Consider the following 18989-nt stretch of genomic DNA (forward strand, 5'->3'; position numbering starts at 1 on the left):
CGCTGCAATGCATCCTCCGCAACGTCCGATCCCTCCACATACATGCCACCGAAATCTGGGACCTCCTCGACAGCACCAACCTGGACGTCACATTCTTCACTGAAACCTGGACCAACACCACCTCTGGACCGGACATCGCCATCGCCATTCCCCAAGGATACAAGTTATCCCGGAAGTACCGCCCCACCTACCCTGAGGGGGGGTGGGGGGGGTTGGAGGGGAATATCGCCATCATCCACAAATCCACCCTCCGACTGAGCACACTTTCCGACGAGCCCACAGACCTGATGGAACACCTACACTTCAAGATACAGGCCAGCCCTACCACCACCCTCCGGGGAACTCTCATCTACCAACCCCCCGGACCCTGCGGACCATTCACCGACTCCATCACGGACAGCATCGCCCTGCAGGCCATCGTGTCCACCAACTACACCTTGCTGGGAGACCTCAACTTCCACCCCCAACACCTCATCCCGCCTGGACAATCTCCACAACATAGGAATCTGCCAAATTGTGACCAAGCCTACGCACTCAGCAGGACACACTCTCGACCCCATCTTCACCACAGGAAACTCCATCACTTTCAGCCACACCAACGAACTCCTGTGGACAGACCGTCGCATCTTCCTGCTTCCACACCCTCTGCCTCCTACGCAAGACCTTTGAAATGGATCCTCCTCGAACACAGAAAAACCGTCACACACGCCCTTGTCACCAGCAGACTTGACTACAGCAATGTACTCTACACCAGAATCAAGAAAAACCTCACCAGCAAACTTCCAAACATCCAGAACGCCGCCGCCAGACTAATCCTCAATCTGCGATGACACTGCCACATCACCCAGCACCTGCGCACACTCCACTGGCTCCCCATTCAAGGCAAGAATCACCTTTATTATTCTCACCCATGCACACAAAGCCCTCCACAACAGAGGACCAGCATACCTGAATAACCGAATCATATTCAACGCACCCCCAAGAACCCTACGATCAGCCCAGCTTTCCTATGCCGTGGTCCCTTGCACCAAGAAGTCCAGGTTTGGGAGGCCGCTCCTTCTCCTTCCTCGTGGCCAGAGCCTGGAACTCCCTCCCACTCCCCCTCAGAGAGACATCACTCCCCAACTTCATGAAGGACCTCAAAACTTGACTCTTCGATATACCTCCTCCTTGATGGACAGGACATTGATTGATTGATTGATTGATTGATGTACTTATAGAGCGCAGCTATCACCCTACGGGCATCTTGGCGCTTGCATTGGGAACCCGTCCTGGTTTTTCCCTGTAAGATAACCCGTACTGGGCATCCCCAAGGTGAAAGCCAGGCATCCCGCCGCGGGGGGCCGTTGTGGAGATTAAGCAGGCTTGTTGCCCAGAGCTGCATAGTGTGAACTCATGCTTAGAGTGGGCACCGAAGCGAGAATTATCGAGTCCGTGGACAATTGGGCTCTGGACCCTGCCGCGTCGGGAATCGAACCCAGGCCCCGGGTCTGATCTCTGCTTCAGGGTATGCCTCCTCTAACCAGTGAGCTACACTTCTCCACATTGCGCCTTCCACCCCCCCCCCCAGCGCCTTGAGACTGGCACGGGTGAGTAGTCGCGCTTAACAAACCCATGATTGATTGACTGAGCTTAGACAGCGCAGCTGTCAGGTGATGTGTTGTATGTACTTGGTGAGGTTTCACCCATCCCACTGGTGTTGATTGGCTTATGTCTGTGTCATTCTAAAATGATAGCCTGCAATTGGTTAATGCCCAATCAAACTCTTTCACAAGTTGATTTACCCTTAAGCTGGCGATGATTATGGCATTGCCAGAATTCAAATATGGCCGCCAACTGTCTCTCTAATACCGCTGTTTAGCGGTCTAGTTTCTGATGTTATCTCCAGTCTGGTGAAGTGCGCGTCAACGTTCCAATGCGCACTTCACCGAAGAAATCTACTGAGGAGGAGGTTTGGGGCGTCGCGCAAGTCAGTTAGGGTAGAAGCGGAAGATAAAATTAATACGCGTTTATTCCGACGGGTAAAAGGTCCTGAGCAGAGGTTGGTGTTTAAATTTATGTCTTTTGTTTTAGAGAGTTCCCACGTTACACTATTAGCCATCCCTTGCTATAGTGTATTATTCTTCAACTGAAATGCTGTGCTATCCTTGATGAGCAGCTCCTCCCTTCTTCTCACAATTGGGTTAAGAGCTGCTATATGCAATTCAAATAAGTAAATAACTCTAGGCTTCAAACCTTAAGCTTCTAATCCTAACCTCTTACCCTTTTGCTGTCTTTAATTTATCTTGCAGCCCATGTCTCTTATACGTTTCAATGTCATGGGCTCCTTGTGCTTGTGCTCATGTTAGTAGAGTCCAGTTTTGCCCTGCCTTGGTTGTTACAGTTTATTGTATGCTTGTGATTTCCATGCTGTGTTCATTCTCTAGATTTACCGCGATACCTTCCTCATGCATGTTTCTACTTGTTTAGTTATCTTTAGAAATCCTAATTTAGTTTCCAGTTTTGTCCCGTCTTTCTTTTTACAGTTCCTAGCTCCTTCTGGTTGTGTTGTTCTGTTTCTTTTCCAGCTTATCTTTGCAGCTTACACGTTTATGCTTGCTAGAATTATTATGCTTGGTATGCTTTTCCTGCTCCATTTATTATCTGGTTTTTCCCTTGTTTCTTGATAGTCACATGCTTTTTGGATGCTTCTTTGCAGTTTCCTCTCTGCGGCTTGCTTTATACTCCTTTTAGGCTCCTAGTGTTTTGGTAAGTTTTAACTTTGTCTTCACATGTGTAGAACTGTGTTTCTTTGGTACAGTGATTGATGCGCACCTGCATTCCAGAAGGAAATGCCTGTCCCTGCCTTTGCCTTGTGGTACATGTTGTCTTATATACCTCAGCTGTGACAGTGCGATATAATATTTTCTTAGGAATCTAAACTGTGTTTCAATCTGGACCCATAAAGGCCAAGATCCAAGTAAAGAATAAATTATGCTACATTTTAGTATAGGGTGTGCACAGCGACTATCTGTAAGAATAACAGAGACATTAAGGTTCTCTATGTTTTTGGTAGTTTTACCGGGGTACACCACTAATGGGAACCCAGAGTGATTGGTTTCTTTCCCGACTTATGCACATTAGGGTTGCCTTGCTCTCTGTCATTTGTTATTGTTACGTCTATCCTTTTTGAACTACTTCTTTGCTGGTGTTTGTCACTGCCTGCTCTTCTGCACCTGTGCACCATCTTCCTGCTCTGTAGTTTAATCCAATCTTCATTTGAAAGAGTGCTCCTCCCACCCGGTCCCCATAACAGGTACTGGGTACAGCGACAATGGCCACCTGCCAGAGAAGCAGCCGTGCACTCCTACATTAGTCCAAGACAGCAACATAGATTCCACTTATTGAATCTACTGAATTATAAAGCTTCAGATTGCAATGAAGTGGTGGCTGGAGGGATCCTTTGACCGTAGTCTAAACATAAAAGATGAGAGACTGATAGAACTAATGTGAGCTAGAAGAGAAGACAGGAAGGGATGGCATATGAGAAAACTTGTAAGATAAATTGAGCCAATGCACCTATGAAATTATGCTCTGCGAGTAGACTAATACCATATCAAAAAGAGTTTCTGTTTATCAATGTCAAGGTGCGTTAGTTCATATTCGTATATGTTATCTAGAAAATAGTGTATATCCAGGCATGTCGCATCTACCAGTATTCAACTGGAAAAATATTTTGAGAGTTGGATTCTTGTAAATGTTTGACATGTTCATTCTGCGTCATCACCTGTTTCAGTTATGTGTTTATGATGATTAATGAACAAGTGCCCATAACTTTCTCCATATTGTTATTGTGAATTAGGTAAAAACCATGCTTTTTAGTAAAAATGTTTATGAACGTTCTCTAAATTGTGAATCAGGTAAAAAAACAAACAGAGAATAAAACATACTTTCATTTAAAATTAATATTAAACAGTACACGAAAAAGAGCACAATAAGGATTTAGGCTGGATGCATTAATAAAACATGGAAAGTATACCTTGCATCCTCGGTCCCCAGAACGCAGATCCATGGCTTAAAAAGTTCAGTAATGCGTGAATGGGTAGCCTTTAGTTCTATACATAAGAAAGAAATACATAAAATTGTAGTCTGCATGCTGATCAGCACTACTTATCATCAAGTAATTATATAATATGTTCTGCATTGTGCATTATTCAAGTTTATACGTCCAAGTCTTCACAGGTCACAGTACCTCTCCAACAGAATCCAATAATGTGAACTGTGCTGAGATGAGAGGCAGCGAGCTCCCTCCCCCTTGTGATTAAAAGGCTCTCTTGAGCCAACAAGCTGACAAGCTCACCTGGCATGCACCTGTACGCCTGTGGAGATGTACTGTGAATTGTGAAGACTTAAGCAACATTTCAGCAACCCCAAATAACTTTTCCCTGCACAATTCCACTTCTGTTCTCTACTGATGAAGGGTTAAACCAAGAAACACATGTTTAGAGATTACAGCGCTATCTGGACCAACTTTGGTGAAAAACAACAGCAATTTTGAAGTAAGCATCCTGCATTTACCAGAATGCAGAGGGGATATCTGTGCTGGGATGAGAGGCAGTGTGCTTCCTCCTCCCTTGTAATCTGGGGCCATTTCAGATGATAAAAGTGGCAATAGAAGGGAATTCACTTATTGATCACTCTCTCACTTTGGGTTTGACGTTTTCCCTGATACCTCACTTTTAATAATATCCTTAGGGGCAGAATTAATTAGCTGTGTTCCACCAAGAGGTAGTTTTAGTTCACACTGCTTTCTCTTTGTACACTTTGAGACACCACCCATACCTCCCACTCACTTACAGCTCATCCATCCAAAACAGCCCCTCCTGACTCAAGGATCCGTAGACCCCACCACAACACCTGGTTGCGGTCTGAAGAGGAACAGACACCTGCTACTACGGCTATGGCGACAGCGCACTACCCCCTAATTGACACCATCCCGCCACATTAGTGGGCAGTGCCAAGTATTCTTTGTGTTTTGGTATATAATAGGAGTCAATACTCGTTGGTCTTTAAATAATCCCTGACCGTCTTTCTGTTCAAGCCTCTGCAAGTGGAAATGATCCCTATATGCTACTCCACCAACCTCTAATGTGCTCTCTCTGATCCTTTCAACTCCCTAAGAGCAAAGTTACTAACCATAAATTTTTCAGTAATTATGTATTATATATTCTTCATGTCTGAAAATCTCCCTCAGTGGTTCAAATCTGCTGTTGCCTCAGTGCTGAGATGAAGACCTCAGTCCCATCCAAATACTACCAAATATTCCATCTCCTCTTTTCCTCCAAAATAAAATCAACCTGTGTTCAATGAAGTGAATCGCTATCTGTCATCTTCAATCATGTGTCCGGGATCTTCAGCTCCACAGAAACAGCCCTTGTGCACCACACCAACCTCTCCTTTAACTTCACTCTCCTCTACGGCTTAGGTTCTTTCAAACATTGGACCACTCTACCATGCTGTAGTCTACTTGCTTCTCATAGAATCATGGACAAATATTGCACTTCATTTTCATTCCACCTCAAACACTGAAAGTTCAATCACCTAGAAGTCACTGCCCCTAACTCTCCATCTACACTACAACCATTGGAGATATGTATTTTTTGGTTTCTAATTCAATCAAAAGAGGTAATTCATGCTGATCTTTTTTTACTTAATCCGCCATTTTCCAGAAGAAGCTCTCACTCTGTTTGCTGCCATTAGACACCGAACAGTACTCCACACACTAGTGCCTAATTCTACTAAGACTGAAATCCCACACTTCCACTCACCAGCATCTATTTTGCATTTTTTATGTTTTATTGAATCAGATGATTTTCTCTTTGCTTCTGTTTGTGATTTGTTTTTTAAACTGAGTTTTTCTAGAGTATTAATCTAGACAGGATCGCTTTCCAGAGAAACAGAAATATGCAGCCTATCTAACAAACATCACCAGAATGCCATAAATATTTCCCAAGAGAAAGCACATTGCTACCTATTTCAGGCCAAGTTCAGTTTTAGCCTCCATTATTAGTGCACAGTCCTGAGTCTGCTAAGTGTAAATTAATGTTCATGTAAATTAAGAAGCAGTGGCTGTTTTTTTCTGGGAAAGCAGCTAGACTTGGAGGAGCTCACACAGATAATCAGTGCAATGATAATAAACCATTCAACAATTTGCCAGAAAAGCAAAACATTGCAATTCTCCAACCCGAAAGCTTGTATTTAATTTCAGTACTGGACGCTCCATGAACGTAAAGTAGTCTAACCTTAACTATTTTTCCCAAAGAGACAGGAGAGCCCTAAAAGTGGATACAATAATTTAGGTGCAGAGTTACCAATTGTGTGCATAGTGGTAACAAAGTTTTCTATTGTCAGCTGCATCTAGGGCAAAACCTTATTCCAGCAGCCTTGTTATGTTTCAAAACAAAAATTACGGGTACGTTTAAAGTGATTTCATTACATACAGATGATTATCAAAATGTGAGCACTCTGCCACCTGGCAGCAGAACCAAAAGCATCTTTCTAGATGTTAATTTCAGAGCTGTGCATGCCAGTACCATACAATTTGTGGCCATTGGCTGCAGGCCTCCAGCACTGCTTGTGGGTGCACCCTTACCCATTGCAGTGTGTCCACCGACGTCTGTGGTTCTGAACCTTCTCTTGTGCTCAGTAAGTTCATTTCATGGTGCCCTGCATCCAAAACCCCAACATCTCCCCCTACCTCCTGCACCACAGTCTCTTTTCTATAAATGAATAGGATACACACACGCATCTTCGAACCCTGCATTGGCTCCCTGTGGTCAACCGGATAAAATTCAAAGCTCTGACACTTGCGTTCAGATCTCTGCATGGCTCCTGCCCACTTTACCTAAAAAAACGCCTCCCAAGATATCCCCAAAGTCGGGCACTACGGTCAAATGACCGTGTCTTACTGGCTGTCCCACGAGCAAAAAAGGCCCGCCTTGGCGGACGCACCTTTTCAGCAAACGCCACTGTTCTGTGGAACTCTCTACCTCAAGCAATCCAGCAGGCTCCATCTGAACACTGCTTTAAGAAGATGCTAAAGACCTGGCTCTTCTCACAGCCACGCTAGGTCTTCCATCTCCGCCCCAGGTCTTCTATGGTTCTTCTAGCGCCGGGACACCTCCTCGCGAGGTAGCTGTTCGCGCTTTTATAAAATCCAGTATTATTATTATTATTATTATTATACACAAATCGCAATGTCCTTGTCCTGGGGGATGGCTTCAATATATGTCAAGTTTGTCTATCACATTAAGTACTTAAAAATGTTTTCATGATTACTTAAATATAACAATGAGACTAGTATGTGGGCTTTTCTTACTAGTTGAATGATCAATTTCCTGTTTAATTACTATGGGCATGGAGGGAAGAGACGATATACGCCATGATTTGTAAACCATGGTTGGCTCTAAAGCCAAACACCAATTCACTCAATGAAACTGAAAAGAACAGAGAATTGGGCATATATAGCGCACTACTTTTCAATTAACAATTCAGTGGACGTCGGGGACGATTCTACCCATATGTTTCAATCTGCCACCCCCCCTGGAGCTGGGAACTGTGAGCCAGAGGGAATATATGTATACAATGCATAACAAATCCAGTTGGCCGCACACTGCTCGTCACACCAGCATGTTGCCCCGTACTCGCCGTCGCCACTACATCTACCAGAGTTCCTTGGGGCAACATGCTGGTGTGACGAGCAGTGTGCGGCCAACTGGATTTGTAATATAAAGGCTCCCTTGAGCCATTTGGGCTGACGAGCTCTGGACCAGCACCTGCGCGCCATGAGAGGTACTCTAACTGTTTTTACGTTATTGGCAGTCCACGCGGCACCCCTTTACACTTACCTACTCTCTGCTGACGAGAGGCAACTACCTCGAAACACGTGTCCAGGGATGGCTAATGCGACACATACTTTTTTTCAACACTATGGCATAGGCGTACTCGCCGTCGCCACTACATCTACCAGAGTTCCTTGGGGCAACATGCTGGTGTGACGCGCAGTGTGCGGCCAACTGGATTTGTAATGTATACAATGCATACAATTTATGAGATTAAATCTAAGCCACTAACCAAAAATATAAAACCTGGTATTGTCAATTTTCACCACTAGATATTTAGAAAATAAACCGTGGATTACCTTTGTGGGCGCAAGTGAATAGATTTAATACATTTAAAAAAAAAAAAAAAGTTTTAGTAATTTTTAATATGAAGAGCTGTATTGCTTCAACTCATTACACTTCATCTATTCTATGCTGAATAAGGTTAAAAGAAGAAACGCTAGGTTTAAAAACAGCAGTTACCTTTTAGAATTCTGCTGCCTGCTACTGGCTCTTGAGCCAATTCGACAACCACGGAATTGATGTGATTCTTCAGCAGGTACTCAAAGAAGTTCTTCACGTACACCATGTAGGGACTCCACTTTGACAGCAGTCCAAAACTTCGAAATTCCGATCTTGCGAGACGTAGTTTGTAGAAAAAATCTGAAAGCCATTCGATCGTCTCCACTATCTGCAGAGATAACATACTGAGATTTGACACAAAAATCACAGACTACATCCCTGATAAAGTAAACAGTTTTATTGAACCCTTCAAACAGGGGTTTTTAATAATGCTTACTGAACTCTTTCAATGTGCCAATGACCCCTGTGTCTATTTTGCAAACACATCTATATTAAATTTAGTGGATTATATATCATTTTACCTTGAACATTTTATCCTCCAGGATCACTACATTAGCTCACACGTCCAAATAACATATATTTTTTGCTACAGGCACAACCAGTGTACTACACAGGAACAAGGGATGAGAAAGGATTTGCCTCTATTCATGTCATCTTCAATAATAAATATGGAAACCAGCAATAGGCAACAAAAGGTTCCATAAATGAGCAGCTTCCCCTGTAAACCAATGTAAAGGTCACTGCTGGAACTTGCAAAGTCTGGCGTAACATGTAGATTCATGTACACTGTCTTTACCTTATTGGTTTAAAAATAAATTCAAAACATGTCAGTATATCGTAGATATGAAAAAAAAATTCTAGATTAAATAGTTCTAATTGCTGAGGAGTCATACCTTTTGAGGCTTATGAATAGCAAATATTGAACTATCAATGGAACTATGATTTTGATTTAGGTGAAACAAAAAAGTTACCTTCAGTAACACTCTTTCTGGTGGATACTCTATCTAAAAGCAGATTCCTCACCTTTGGAATATCTCTAGGCGCCGGGCTAGATCCAGAGATATTTTCAGTAATGCTTTTCATGTGCCAGATACTGAGCACTATGGCTCCCGGGGGACTTCATACTGTCCAGAATGCGACAGAGAGGAGCCACAAGAATGAGCTAAACCCTGCACACTGACGTCAGTTTTTTAATCTTTCTCATTCTACGCCCCCAGACATGGAGCATGCCGAACAAGCTGCAGGTGAGAGTGTGCCCAAATCTAATATGAAACATTATTATGATATTCAGGAAGGTGAGAGGACATTGAGGAATCTGCAGTTAGTTACAGTATCACCAGAAAGAGCGTTATCAAAGCTTTAGCTCTTTATTCATCTGTTGGATACTTTTAACCACAGATTCGACACCTTTAGAACAGACAGCAAACCAGTACCTCCTGGTGGAGCGTCTGAGGAGTGGACTCAGATTAGGAAGTCTTGTGAAACCGAGTGAGCAAAATATCACTCCAGTCAGACCTGATAGGCAATTCAGTAGAGTCTGCTGAATGTGTGTATCAGTGTTCAAGTGACAGAACAGGCGCTCCCCTCTTACCAATGCTGTTGTAGCGGCCTTGGTCATGGTGAAATGAGCCCACAGACCTTCAGGGTTTTTTTTCTTGGCCAGTGCATAACATATTTTGATGCAGATGACTATCCATCTCAACAGGGCCCTTCTCTGCATGACATTTTCTTTCTTTACTCCAGAGAATCCCACAAAGAGCTGATCATTCACTCAATCTTTTGACTTTTCTGCAGCCAGAGTAAAAACTCTAGGCCTTCTAAGGATTGAGCTGATGGAGATTCTCCGCTACCAGGAAGTGTGAGGTGGAGCAAAAACATTACTAGAATGAGAGATTGGCTGACGTGAAAAGTTATCACAACTTGTCACAACTTTCTTGCCCATGTCCCTCATGCCTCTATAAGTTCACAGTACCTGTTTCCCCATACCAGGTAGCCTGACGAGGTTAGGTAGGTATGTGTGTAAATGTGTTCTTTCTTAGTGTTTAGTCTAGTGTTTGATGGTGGCTGCCATCTTGGTTAAGACTACTATAAAAGCGGCCACGCCCAGCAACCGAGTGCTGATTATGCTAGTTTTAGCCAGAGTCCTTCGGAGCAACAAAGGGAGGCAGCGGTCTTCCCTGTCAGCCTTCAGAGAACAGTAGGCCTTTTATCCTCGGACTGATAACAATAGCGTTGCGTAAAACAACACAGAGTGCTGAAATTCAGTGAATCAGGGCTGTTTGATTCAGTGCTTGGAGGAGGGTGACTATGAACAGAGTGCTAGTAATTTCTGTCTGCCCTAGGCAAACTCCGTTATTAGGCATAACAATCAAAGAGGCAAAACAGTACAGTAACTACAAACTGTGCAGCACTAGTTGTGTTTTCATCGTATTGTGCTTAACGAAAACGAAAGTGGTAAGGCCGTGATATATTATGTACGAACTGACCATATGAGACTTGTTACAAAGTGTGCATAACTAATCACACCAGTGAAACCTGTTTGCATATTCAATAGATACACATTAGCGTGCAAAACCTGCGACAGAATGCAGTAAGACAGAACTCACCTTTGTGAACCATATGTAGATATTAAGAGCTAGCACCTCTTGAAAGACTGTATAAAAGAATCAGTGGCACACATAGAAAAGTGAAAGACTGCATAAAAGAATTAGTGGCACATATAGAAAAGTGAAAGACTGCATAAAAGAATCAGTGGCACATATAGAAAAGTGAAAGACTGCATAAAAGAATCAGTGGCACATATAGAAAAGTGAAAGACTGCATAAAAGAATTAGTGGCACATATAGAAAAGTGAAAGACTGCATAAAAGAATCAGTGGCACATATAGAAAAGTGAAAGACTGCATAAAAGAATCAGTGGCACATATAGAAAAGTGAAAGACTGCATAAAAGAATCAGTGGCACATAGAGAAAACTGAGATGCAGACTTTGATGTTGAAAGAGATACTAAAGTCATATTGTGGGGTCTGAGTGGTAAAGATTCCAACCTAGAGAGACCAACAATGTGTATCCAGAATTTCTGAGAGCATTCAGCTTAAGTCACATATTTCTTTCTTACAGATAATAGTTGTTTAGATATAACATATTTACATAGCACAGGCAAAAGACCACAGCAGTACTACTGGATTTTCAACGTTTGTTCCAGATTTCCCTCCCTAAAGTATCCTGCCTAATTCCCTACCCCTTATCTGGCCACTCTGATCCTCTGTGCAATTAAGCCTGAAACGGAGCTGCCGGAATGTGTATCTCTTGGGGGCACTGCAACTGAGGAACTGGCGAATCCTGACATAACTTTTGGTAAGAAGGCGGTTGGGTCCTCAGCTCTAGGTTTTATATGGTAGTTGCACAAGGCCACATGCAGTTCACTCATGCATTGCACATAAGTGCAGACAACCGGAGAGAGAGGTAGCAGAGGGCATGTTTACAGGACACACATGATCTAATGCAGTCAGAATGAGTCTCTTAGGGACTTTCCTGGAGGATACTCCAATGCACAGAAGTTCAAAGACTGCATGCTCTCAAATGGGGAAATATATCAAACCAGGGTGTTCCCCACTGATTGAAGATGTCTCTTTCCATCTTGGAATGGAGCTGCCACTCATGATCCGCAACTTTGCTCGGCTCATCTGCTCTCACATTCAGAGATCCTTCTAGATGGTTCGCTACCAGAAAGATGTTTGGCTGTGCTGGTCATCTCCAAATCCATTGGGTTTCCTGGTGCAGGATCCAGGACCCCAGTCTGCCCTACTTGTTGGAGGACCATATGGTGGGCGTTGTCCATGATGACTTGCACGAGCTTCCCCTTGATGGATGGGACAAAGGCTTTTATGGCCAGAGGAATTGCCTAACGCCCTAGAAGATAGATAGAGCTGCCTTTCCAACGGATTCAAGCAGTTTTTGTGAAAAAGCTGATTTTGGTCACTGACCAACATGATGTGTCTCAGGTGCTTGGTGGGTAAATCAAAAGGGGGGCACTGTTCCAGAGTGAGTGTTGTAGAGAGTCAACGACGCACTAGAGAAGGGGGAGCAGGAAGGTGAAGGTCAGGGCCCTAATATAGGGGATGGGGAGAGACATACATTGTCTCTTGTTGCCCTCACACACCCCGAAGGATGTCATGCTTCATCATCGGGCAGGTGCTCCTCGTCGGGCCGGCGGTGCAATGCCCTACGGGTCCCCCGAAGGGTCTCTTTGACGGAGATCTTTTAAGAGAACTGCCGATCGGTGCATGTGGGTGTGTGGGTAGGGGTCCTATGTTGGGAGTGATGTGTGCGTGCAGTGCGTATTAAAATTGCCTAAGGGTTACCAGAGGGAAGTTTTAATAGAGAGGTACCCTTGGCAGAGTAAAAAACCCATAGGTTTTGGAGTTACCTAAGGGGGCGCAATCAGCCCAGGTAACTATGCTGAGGTCGACATGTTTCACGCCTGGTTTGGTCGGATAGATCCCTGGCGTTTCATCAGGACCAAAAGTGAAGGTGGAGTGTGGTGAGTGCACGAGTGTGTTAGTGTGAGCAGGGTAACATTGGCCCTATCACACCTATAGGGGGAGAGGGAGGGACGTTGCCTACAAACTACTAGTCAGTGGCAGCTGTACCTAGAAAGAAAGTCTTTGTCCCCCTTAGATTCTGACCTAAAAATGGAGACGAGCTGGCGTCCGGACAGGGTAGGCTACAAGCGCCGACACCCGAGTAAACCCCCAAGACGGTGCGGGCATCCCACGCCTTAAAGCTCATGGAGTTACTTTATCTCCATTTTTAGGTCAGAATCTAAGGGGGACAAAGACTTTCTTTCTAGGTACAGCTGCCACTGACTAGTAGTTTGTAGGCAGCGTCCCTCCCTCTCCCCCTATAGGTGTGATAGGGCCAATGTTACCCCGCACACACTAACACGCTCGTGCACTCACCACACTCCACCTTCACTTTTGGTCCTGATGAAACGCCAGGGATCTATCCGACCAAACCAGGCGTGAAACATGTCGACCTCAGCATAGTTACCTGGGCTCACTGCGCCCCCTTAGGTAACTCCAAAACCTACGGGTTTTTTACTCTACCAAGGGTACCTCTCTATTAAAACTTCTCACTGGTAACCCTTAGGCAATTTCTAATACGCACTGCACGCATGCATCACTCCCAACATAGGAACCCTACCCACATACCCACATGCACTGATCGGCAGTTCTCTTAAAAGATCTCCGTCAAAGAGACCCTTCGGGGGACCCGTAGGGCATTGCACCGCCGGCCCGATGAGGAGCACCTGCCCGATGATGAAGCATGACATCCTTCGGGGTGTGTGAGGGCAACAAGAGACAATGTATGTCTCTCCCCATCCCCTATATTAGGGCCCTGACCTTCACCTTCCTGCTCCCCTTTCTCTAGTGCGTTGTTGACTCTCTACAACACTCACTCTGGAACAGTGCCCCCCTTTTGATTTACCTATCATTCTTGTGGAGCACGGGCACTGGACCATTAACAGGCTCCTGGTCCCCCCCCTCTCCTTATTTGACTCAGGTGCTTGGTGGTCACAACTCAGAATCATACGATAATTGTGCCCTCATGCATGCACATGTGATTGCCCTCATGCATGCACATGTGATTTTGAAGTAGGTGGCAGAACTCTACTTCACCAAACATAAGAATAGATTGTAGTTGAATCAAATGTTCCTACTCCAAGTTGCGGGACTGCTCACAATCTCTTTCAGGAGGCCGTACCCAAGTGAAATCCATTTCCACTAAAAATCTTTGGATAAGTCTAAATTGAAAATGTGCTTTAAGTACAAGAAAGCTAAGCTGGACATGACATCTTCCTGCTACTCAAAATTAGGTGGAAAAGATTCAGCGGTCTCAATAAAAAGATCATACTCCGTAAGTGTCTAATGGCTTGGATCCTGTCCTGCAGTTGGTCCCGGCGAGCCCTGAATTACCTTGCAATCATCGACCCTGCAGCAAATAAGTCCCATTTAACCAGGTCATTCTGGAACTCTTTCTGATGTTACCAGCTTTCCTGACATTTTGTCAGGCACCACAGAGCCAAAGGGGCCCCTGATGCCGGTAGGAAGGTAGAATAAAACAATTCCTCTCGGGCTGGAGATCTGTAATGTGAGAAAGATGGATTACAAATCGTTCAAAGGAGCTACGGCCTTCCTTTCGATTTCTATGCGACCTAGTTTCTTCCCATATAAGAGTTACTCTCAGAGGACCATTCCCATTCTGCATTCCTGCTGCAAGTAGTTGACCGTCCAATGGTCAGGGGTGCCGTATTTGAAGACAGGAGATAGGAGCTATTTCTGCTACTTCCTTGGAGGCCTTAGGTCTATTACTGGCCCTCTGCCCACTGAATGCCTTTCAGAAGAGAGACAAATTTAAAATGCGCATGATGTCTGAGATTCTTTCTACTCCAGACCCACAAGGCTGGATAATGTCCCTGGACTAGCAAAATCTGTATTTCCATATACTCATCTTGCAATCCCACAGGCCTTATTTTGGGTTCACAGTGGGGTCAGAACACTTTCAATTTGCTGTAGTCCCCTTTGGCCTCACTGCGGCCCTATAGGTGTTCATAAAAGTGAAGGTGGTTATCGCTGCCCACCTTTGGAGGTTGGGGATACATGTCTTCCCATACCTTATTGACTGGCTGCTCTAGACTGGATCACAGTCAGTCATAGGCCACCTCCAGATGACACTAAAGTCCTGACCTCTTTGGGATTTTCCAAAGACATGCAAAAGTCCCACCTGAGTTAAACTGAAAAGAATCTCTTCATAGAGTCTTTACTTTACACTATGGCGTTCAAGCCTTTTATTACCCCTCCAGTGAGTTAGGGACATTCAGACTTTGATCCAGATGGTTTAGGCACAGTCCTGGGTCTTGATGAGGATGGTTCTGAGACTTATTAGACTCCTAGCTTTGTGCATCTTCCTTTACCTGAGCGCCAGATGGCATTTGTTGTCACTTCACTGGAACCTCAGGTTTTAGTGGGTCCAGCAGTAGAGCTTCCTCTCGGAGCCCATCCAGATCTCACCGGCGGCATCTCAGTATCTTCTGTGGTGGCAGACTGGTGCCAGTCTGAACTGGACAGGCCATTCTTCCTTCAACACAACCAGACATCTTTGTTGTGACAGACTCTTCAATCCTGGGGTAGATGGTGGCGTGGGGTCACCTGTAGGAAGTGGAGATGGGGAAACAAAGCTGCTTCTTCTTCAGATCCTGTTGATATTCAGAGACCCCTCCTACTTTCAGACATAAATCATTTTTGTCGTATTTTCAGGTGATGGCAAACAGAGAACCCATTGCCCTATTCTAAGTCTGTAGAAGTTGAACCACCTGCTAAAAAAGTTGAAAACACTGACTTTGAAACAGACATGGCAACACGTAAAGCTGACAACTGACTGTTCTCAGTGAACTTATATTTCCACACTCTCTTGAATCAAAGACCAGAAAATACCTATTGTTGATCACTTTCAACAAAAAAGAACCTAAAAGTCTAATAAGTACACAACTTTTAACAATATGAATCTAGTTTATTACAGGTCCTTTGATTTCCCTGCACCATATATTAATGAGTGGTCTCATATGCCAGGCGGAAGCTATTTGTTTATATTTTTTATTGTAGGTTTATATTGCACCAGCCAGGCCTACCAGGTTAGCAGATAGGTTTAGAGAATAGAGATAAGGTTCTGTGGTAAATTTTAATTACCTAGACTTAATTTATGCGGTAAAATTCAATAAGAATAACTCAGTAAAAATAAGAGGCAGAATCCGTGGTATTTGAGGTTTTAAAAGGGAATTTATTCCTTACAAAGGAATTGGTTCGAACCAGGCAATCGGATTCCGTCACCACGAAGGATCGGGAAGGGATAGAGCAATACTTTATTGACAGGTTGTCATATATATAGTCAATGCATTACAGTAAAGACATATGCAGGAGGCGTAACAGTTGAGAAGAGAGATAAGAATACACATACGTAATGAAAAAAGGCGTTACAATAGGCGTGCATAAGGGCGTGTACTAGAAACGTCATTCTGAGGATGACACAGGTGGGTGGATCCATAAGAGAATCCTGCAAAGTCAGCAGAAATATATGGCAGAGATGCGCGCACGGCAGCATGACGTGTGATTGACGTGTAACTGGAGGGTGAAGGGGACTTGACATTTAGCCCTACATGAGGAGACAGAAGTCTGGGATGTCAGAACAACCTAATCCCAAATCGTATCTAATATCTTGTGTTTAAGGAACTGTATTATCTGGAAGGAAAGGTCTCTCAGGCAGAGGCTATCCTATACTGACTGCTAGTGCGTGTATAAGCGTCTACGTGTCTACATGAGATGCGAGGGGGCATGGGCCTACCATGTCAACAGAAGCTATGAATTACTTGCACGGAGACAGTAAGGCCGGGCCCTTTGCTCTGTAGCTGGAAGGATGTTTACCTAAACTACTAGACAGGAATGTATTTCTCGAGGAGCGGAGCAGATAACTTGAAGGCTGAATACAGTCTTGGCAGGCAACAGGCCGGGCCAGGCACCGTTAGCCGCGCAGGAAGTAAGACAAAGGTCATGGATACAGATGCAGGTCCAGGCTGGAGCATTCAGAGGCAGAAAGCAGGAAAAGCTTGATGGCAGAATTCAGGGCCTAACTCGCCAGAGCTGAAAAACGTGAAAAGTACACCATATAAAGACGGTGGCAAGGCATACTTAGGAACGGAATATCCGACCCATTCATGGTGGATCTGAAAGAGGACATGTTAACGTTGGACGCATATGTATTTGCGTCTTCATAGCTGGAAGTGGAGGGAACATACATGTACTTGTAGCATGTACATGGAGCCGTTGGGGTCTAAGACACAATTGATCATAAAATTCATATTTCCTCAGTTCCAAAAACATCACAGTGAAAAATGGTATAGGGAATACAAAAAGAGACAAAGATACCAACTACACAATAAGGGGGCTTATAAACAGGAAAGAGCAAACTCCCACAGGAAATAGGGACATTCTGCTTTGGAGGAAAGCAAGAATATTCCAAGAGAGGTTAGAGGAAGCATCAAAAAGGAGGGAACTCTGCAAATACCAGAGTATGTTATCATATAAAGAGCAAACAAGAAGGAACAGCTGAAGTAGATCTTCAATGTGCTATTATTTGTACATCATCATAATCAAAATGTGGGCAAACTAGTGAAAGGTTCAGAGCTGGAAGTGGCAGAGAAATAGGGGAGAGTCAGGCTATTTCTTGAAGCTTTACTACAAGGGGTTAATCACTATGATTATTGTAATCCAGTTATAGATTTTGGAGGTACATCCCAATAAGGATTGCTTTACTGTTTTTCCTTTTTTTAAACAAAAGGGGTTTTCAAGTGGAACAATCAGCACTATGGAATGAACAAGATGTTCCTTGAGTGATTAGTTTGTAAGACAAATTGTGCTACAGAGTCAACAGTTGTATGCACTTTGCAAGTCACTTTGAAAAGGCATTAGACCTCGAATGCAAGCTCAATTTTCTGAACAAAAAAACATAGGAACTTCTCACAGGTCTCTTTAGATCAGACTTAAAGCAGGGAGTGTCCTAATTTTTAGAAGCAGTTACATGAACTGAGTTCTAGTGTGAAGAATGCAACGTTAGCCCCACAGAAATGTATATATATGTTATAGACCTTGCGGCAAGCATGTAGGTCACGGTGATTTTGCTTAGTTGTCCCAAACGTTTTAGAAAAATTGACTTTTGCGACCCACCTATTTTTAATGAACATGAGGCGGGCGATTTCTTAATGTAACTAGAGGGCTAACTGCACAAAGTTGCTTCACAGGTGATAAAGATTTTATTTGTCAATTTATTAATATATTACTATTCAGATTTATAGTTGTACTGTCATCAATAATAGCTTGACTGTAGTTGTGCATGATTAAGATTGTGCCACATTCAGTTGAAATACTTAAAAGCCATGAAGTGATTTTGGATTTCAAGACAGACTGGTCAATGTTGAAGTTCCTTACCCAGATCTTTGGCTTATTTGTTGTTCTTCAGGAGGATTTCTTGGTGTAATGGAGCCGGAACAGAATAAGAACGTGGAACAGAATAAGAACGTGATGGTGGCAGTTCACTGGACTCAGGGTTTGGACTTCGACTATAGTTTTTTAAGGATATTAGGAGGACCGCGGTGGAGCACTTTTTGAGGGTGGGAGCAGAGCTATATTGTTCAAGGTCATTGCTGTACATTAAGAGGCACACTTTAAGTTGAAATCTCCCTAAAATATGTTATTGCAGTGGAACACGATCTTTCCGCAAGTTCAATCAATTTTTCAGTCACTACATGGTTATCACAAAGCGGATTGTACATGATGAACAAGTTACTTACCTTCGGTAACGATGTATCTGTAAGAAACATTAGTTAGTTAGATTCCTCACCTTAGAATATCCCCAGGCGTCAGACTGGATCCGGAAGATTTTTCGTCAGCAATACCCCATGCGCGTCGCTAGGCGTCGTCTGCGGCTCCGCGTCCGTCGTCGGCGTCGTGCGCCGGAATGACGTCGTCGGAGTACTTAGACGCCGCCCTCGCGCGCTGACGTCAGTTCTTGTACATAGCTTTCCGCGCCAGGAACGCAGAGCCATGCAAAGACCGACACTGGTGCCAAAAATAAAATCTAGGGGCCTGAAAAGGATAACCTTAACCCTAGATGTCAGTTCGCAGAACGGGGAGGATGGGTGGGTCGGTGAGGAATC

At 44.0% G+C, this 18989-nt stretch overlaps 1 protein-coding gene across 1 annotated transcript in view; it reads right to left on the reverse strand.

Annotated features, from left to right (window-relative positions):
* EPG5 (ectopic P-granules 5 autophagy tethering factor) overlaps window positions 1–18989 on the reverse strand; it is a 595944-nt gene that overhangs the window by 142288 nt on the left and 434667 nt on the right. Inside the window, exons 33-34 of the mRNA XM_085629140.1 lie at window positions 8343–8550; window positions 4019–4094 (exon numbers count right to left, since the gene is read on the reverse strand). Coding sequence (XP_085485266.1) covers window positions 4019–4094; window positions 8343–8550 — 284 coding nt within the window. The remainder of the gene's footprint in view (window positions 1–4018; window positions 4095–8342; window positions 8551–18989) is intronic.

The sequence above is a fragment of the Triturus cristatus genome, chromosome 2_1 (assembly GCF_964204655.1).
Source record: "Triturus cristatus chromosome 2_1, aTriCri1.1, whole genome shotgun sequence".
Lineage (NCBI taxonomy): Eukaryota > Metazoa > Chordata > Amphibia > Caudata > Salamandridae > Triturus > Triturus cristatus.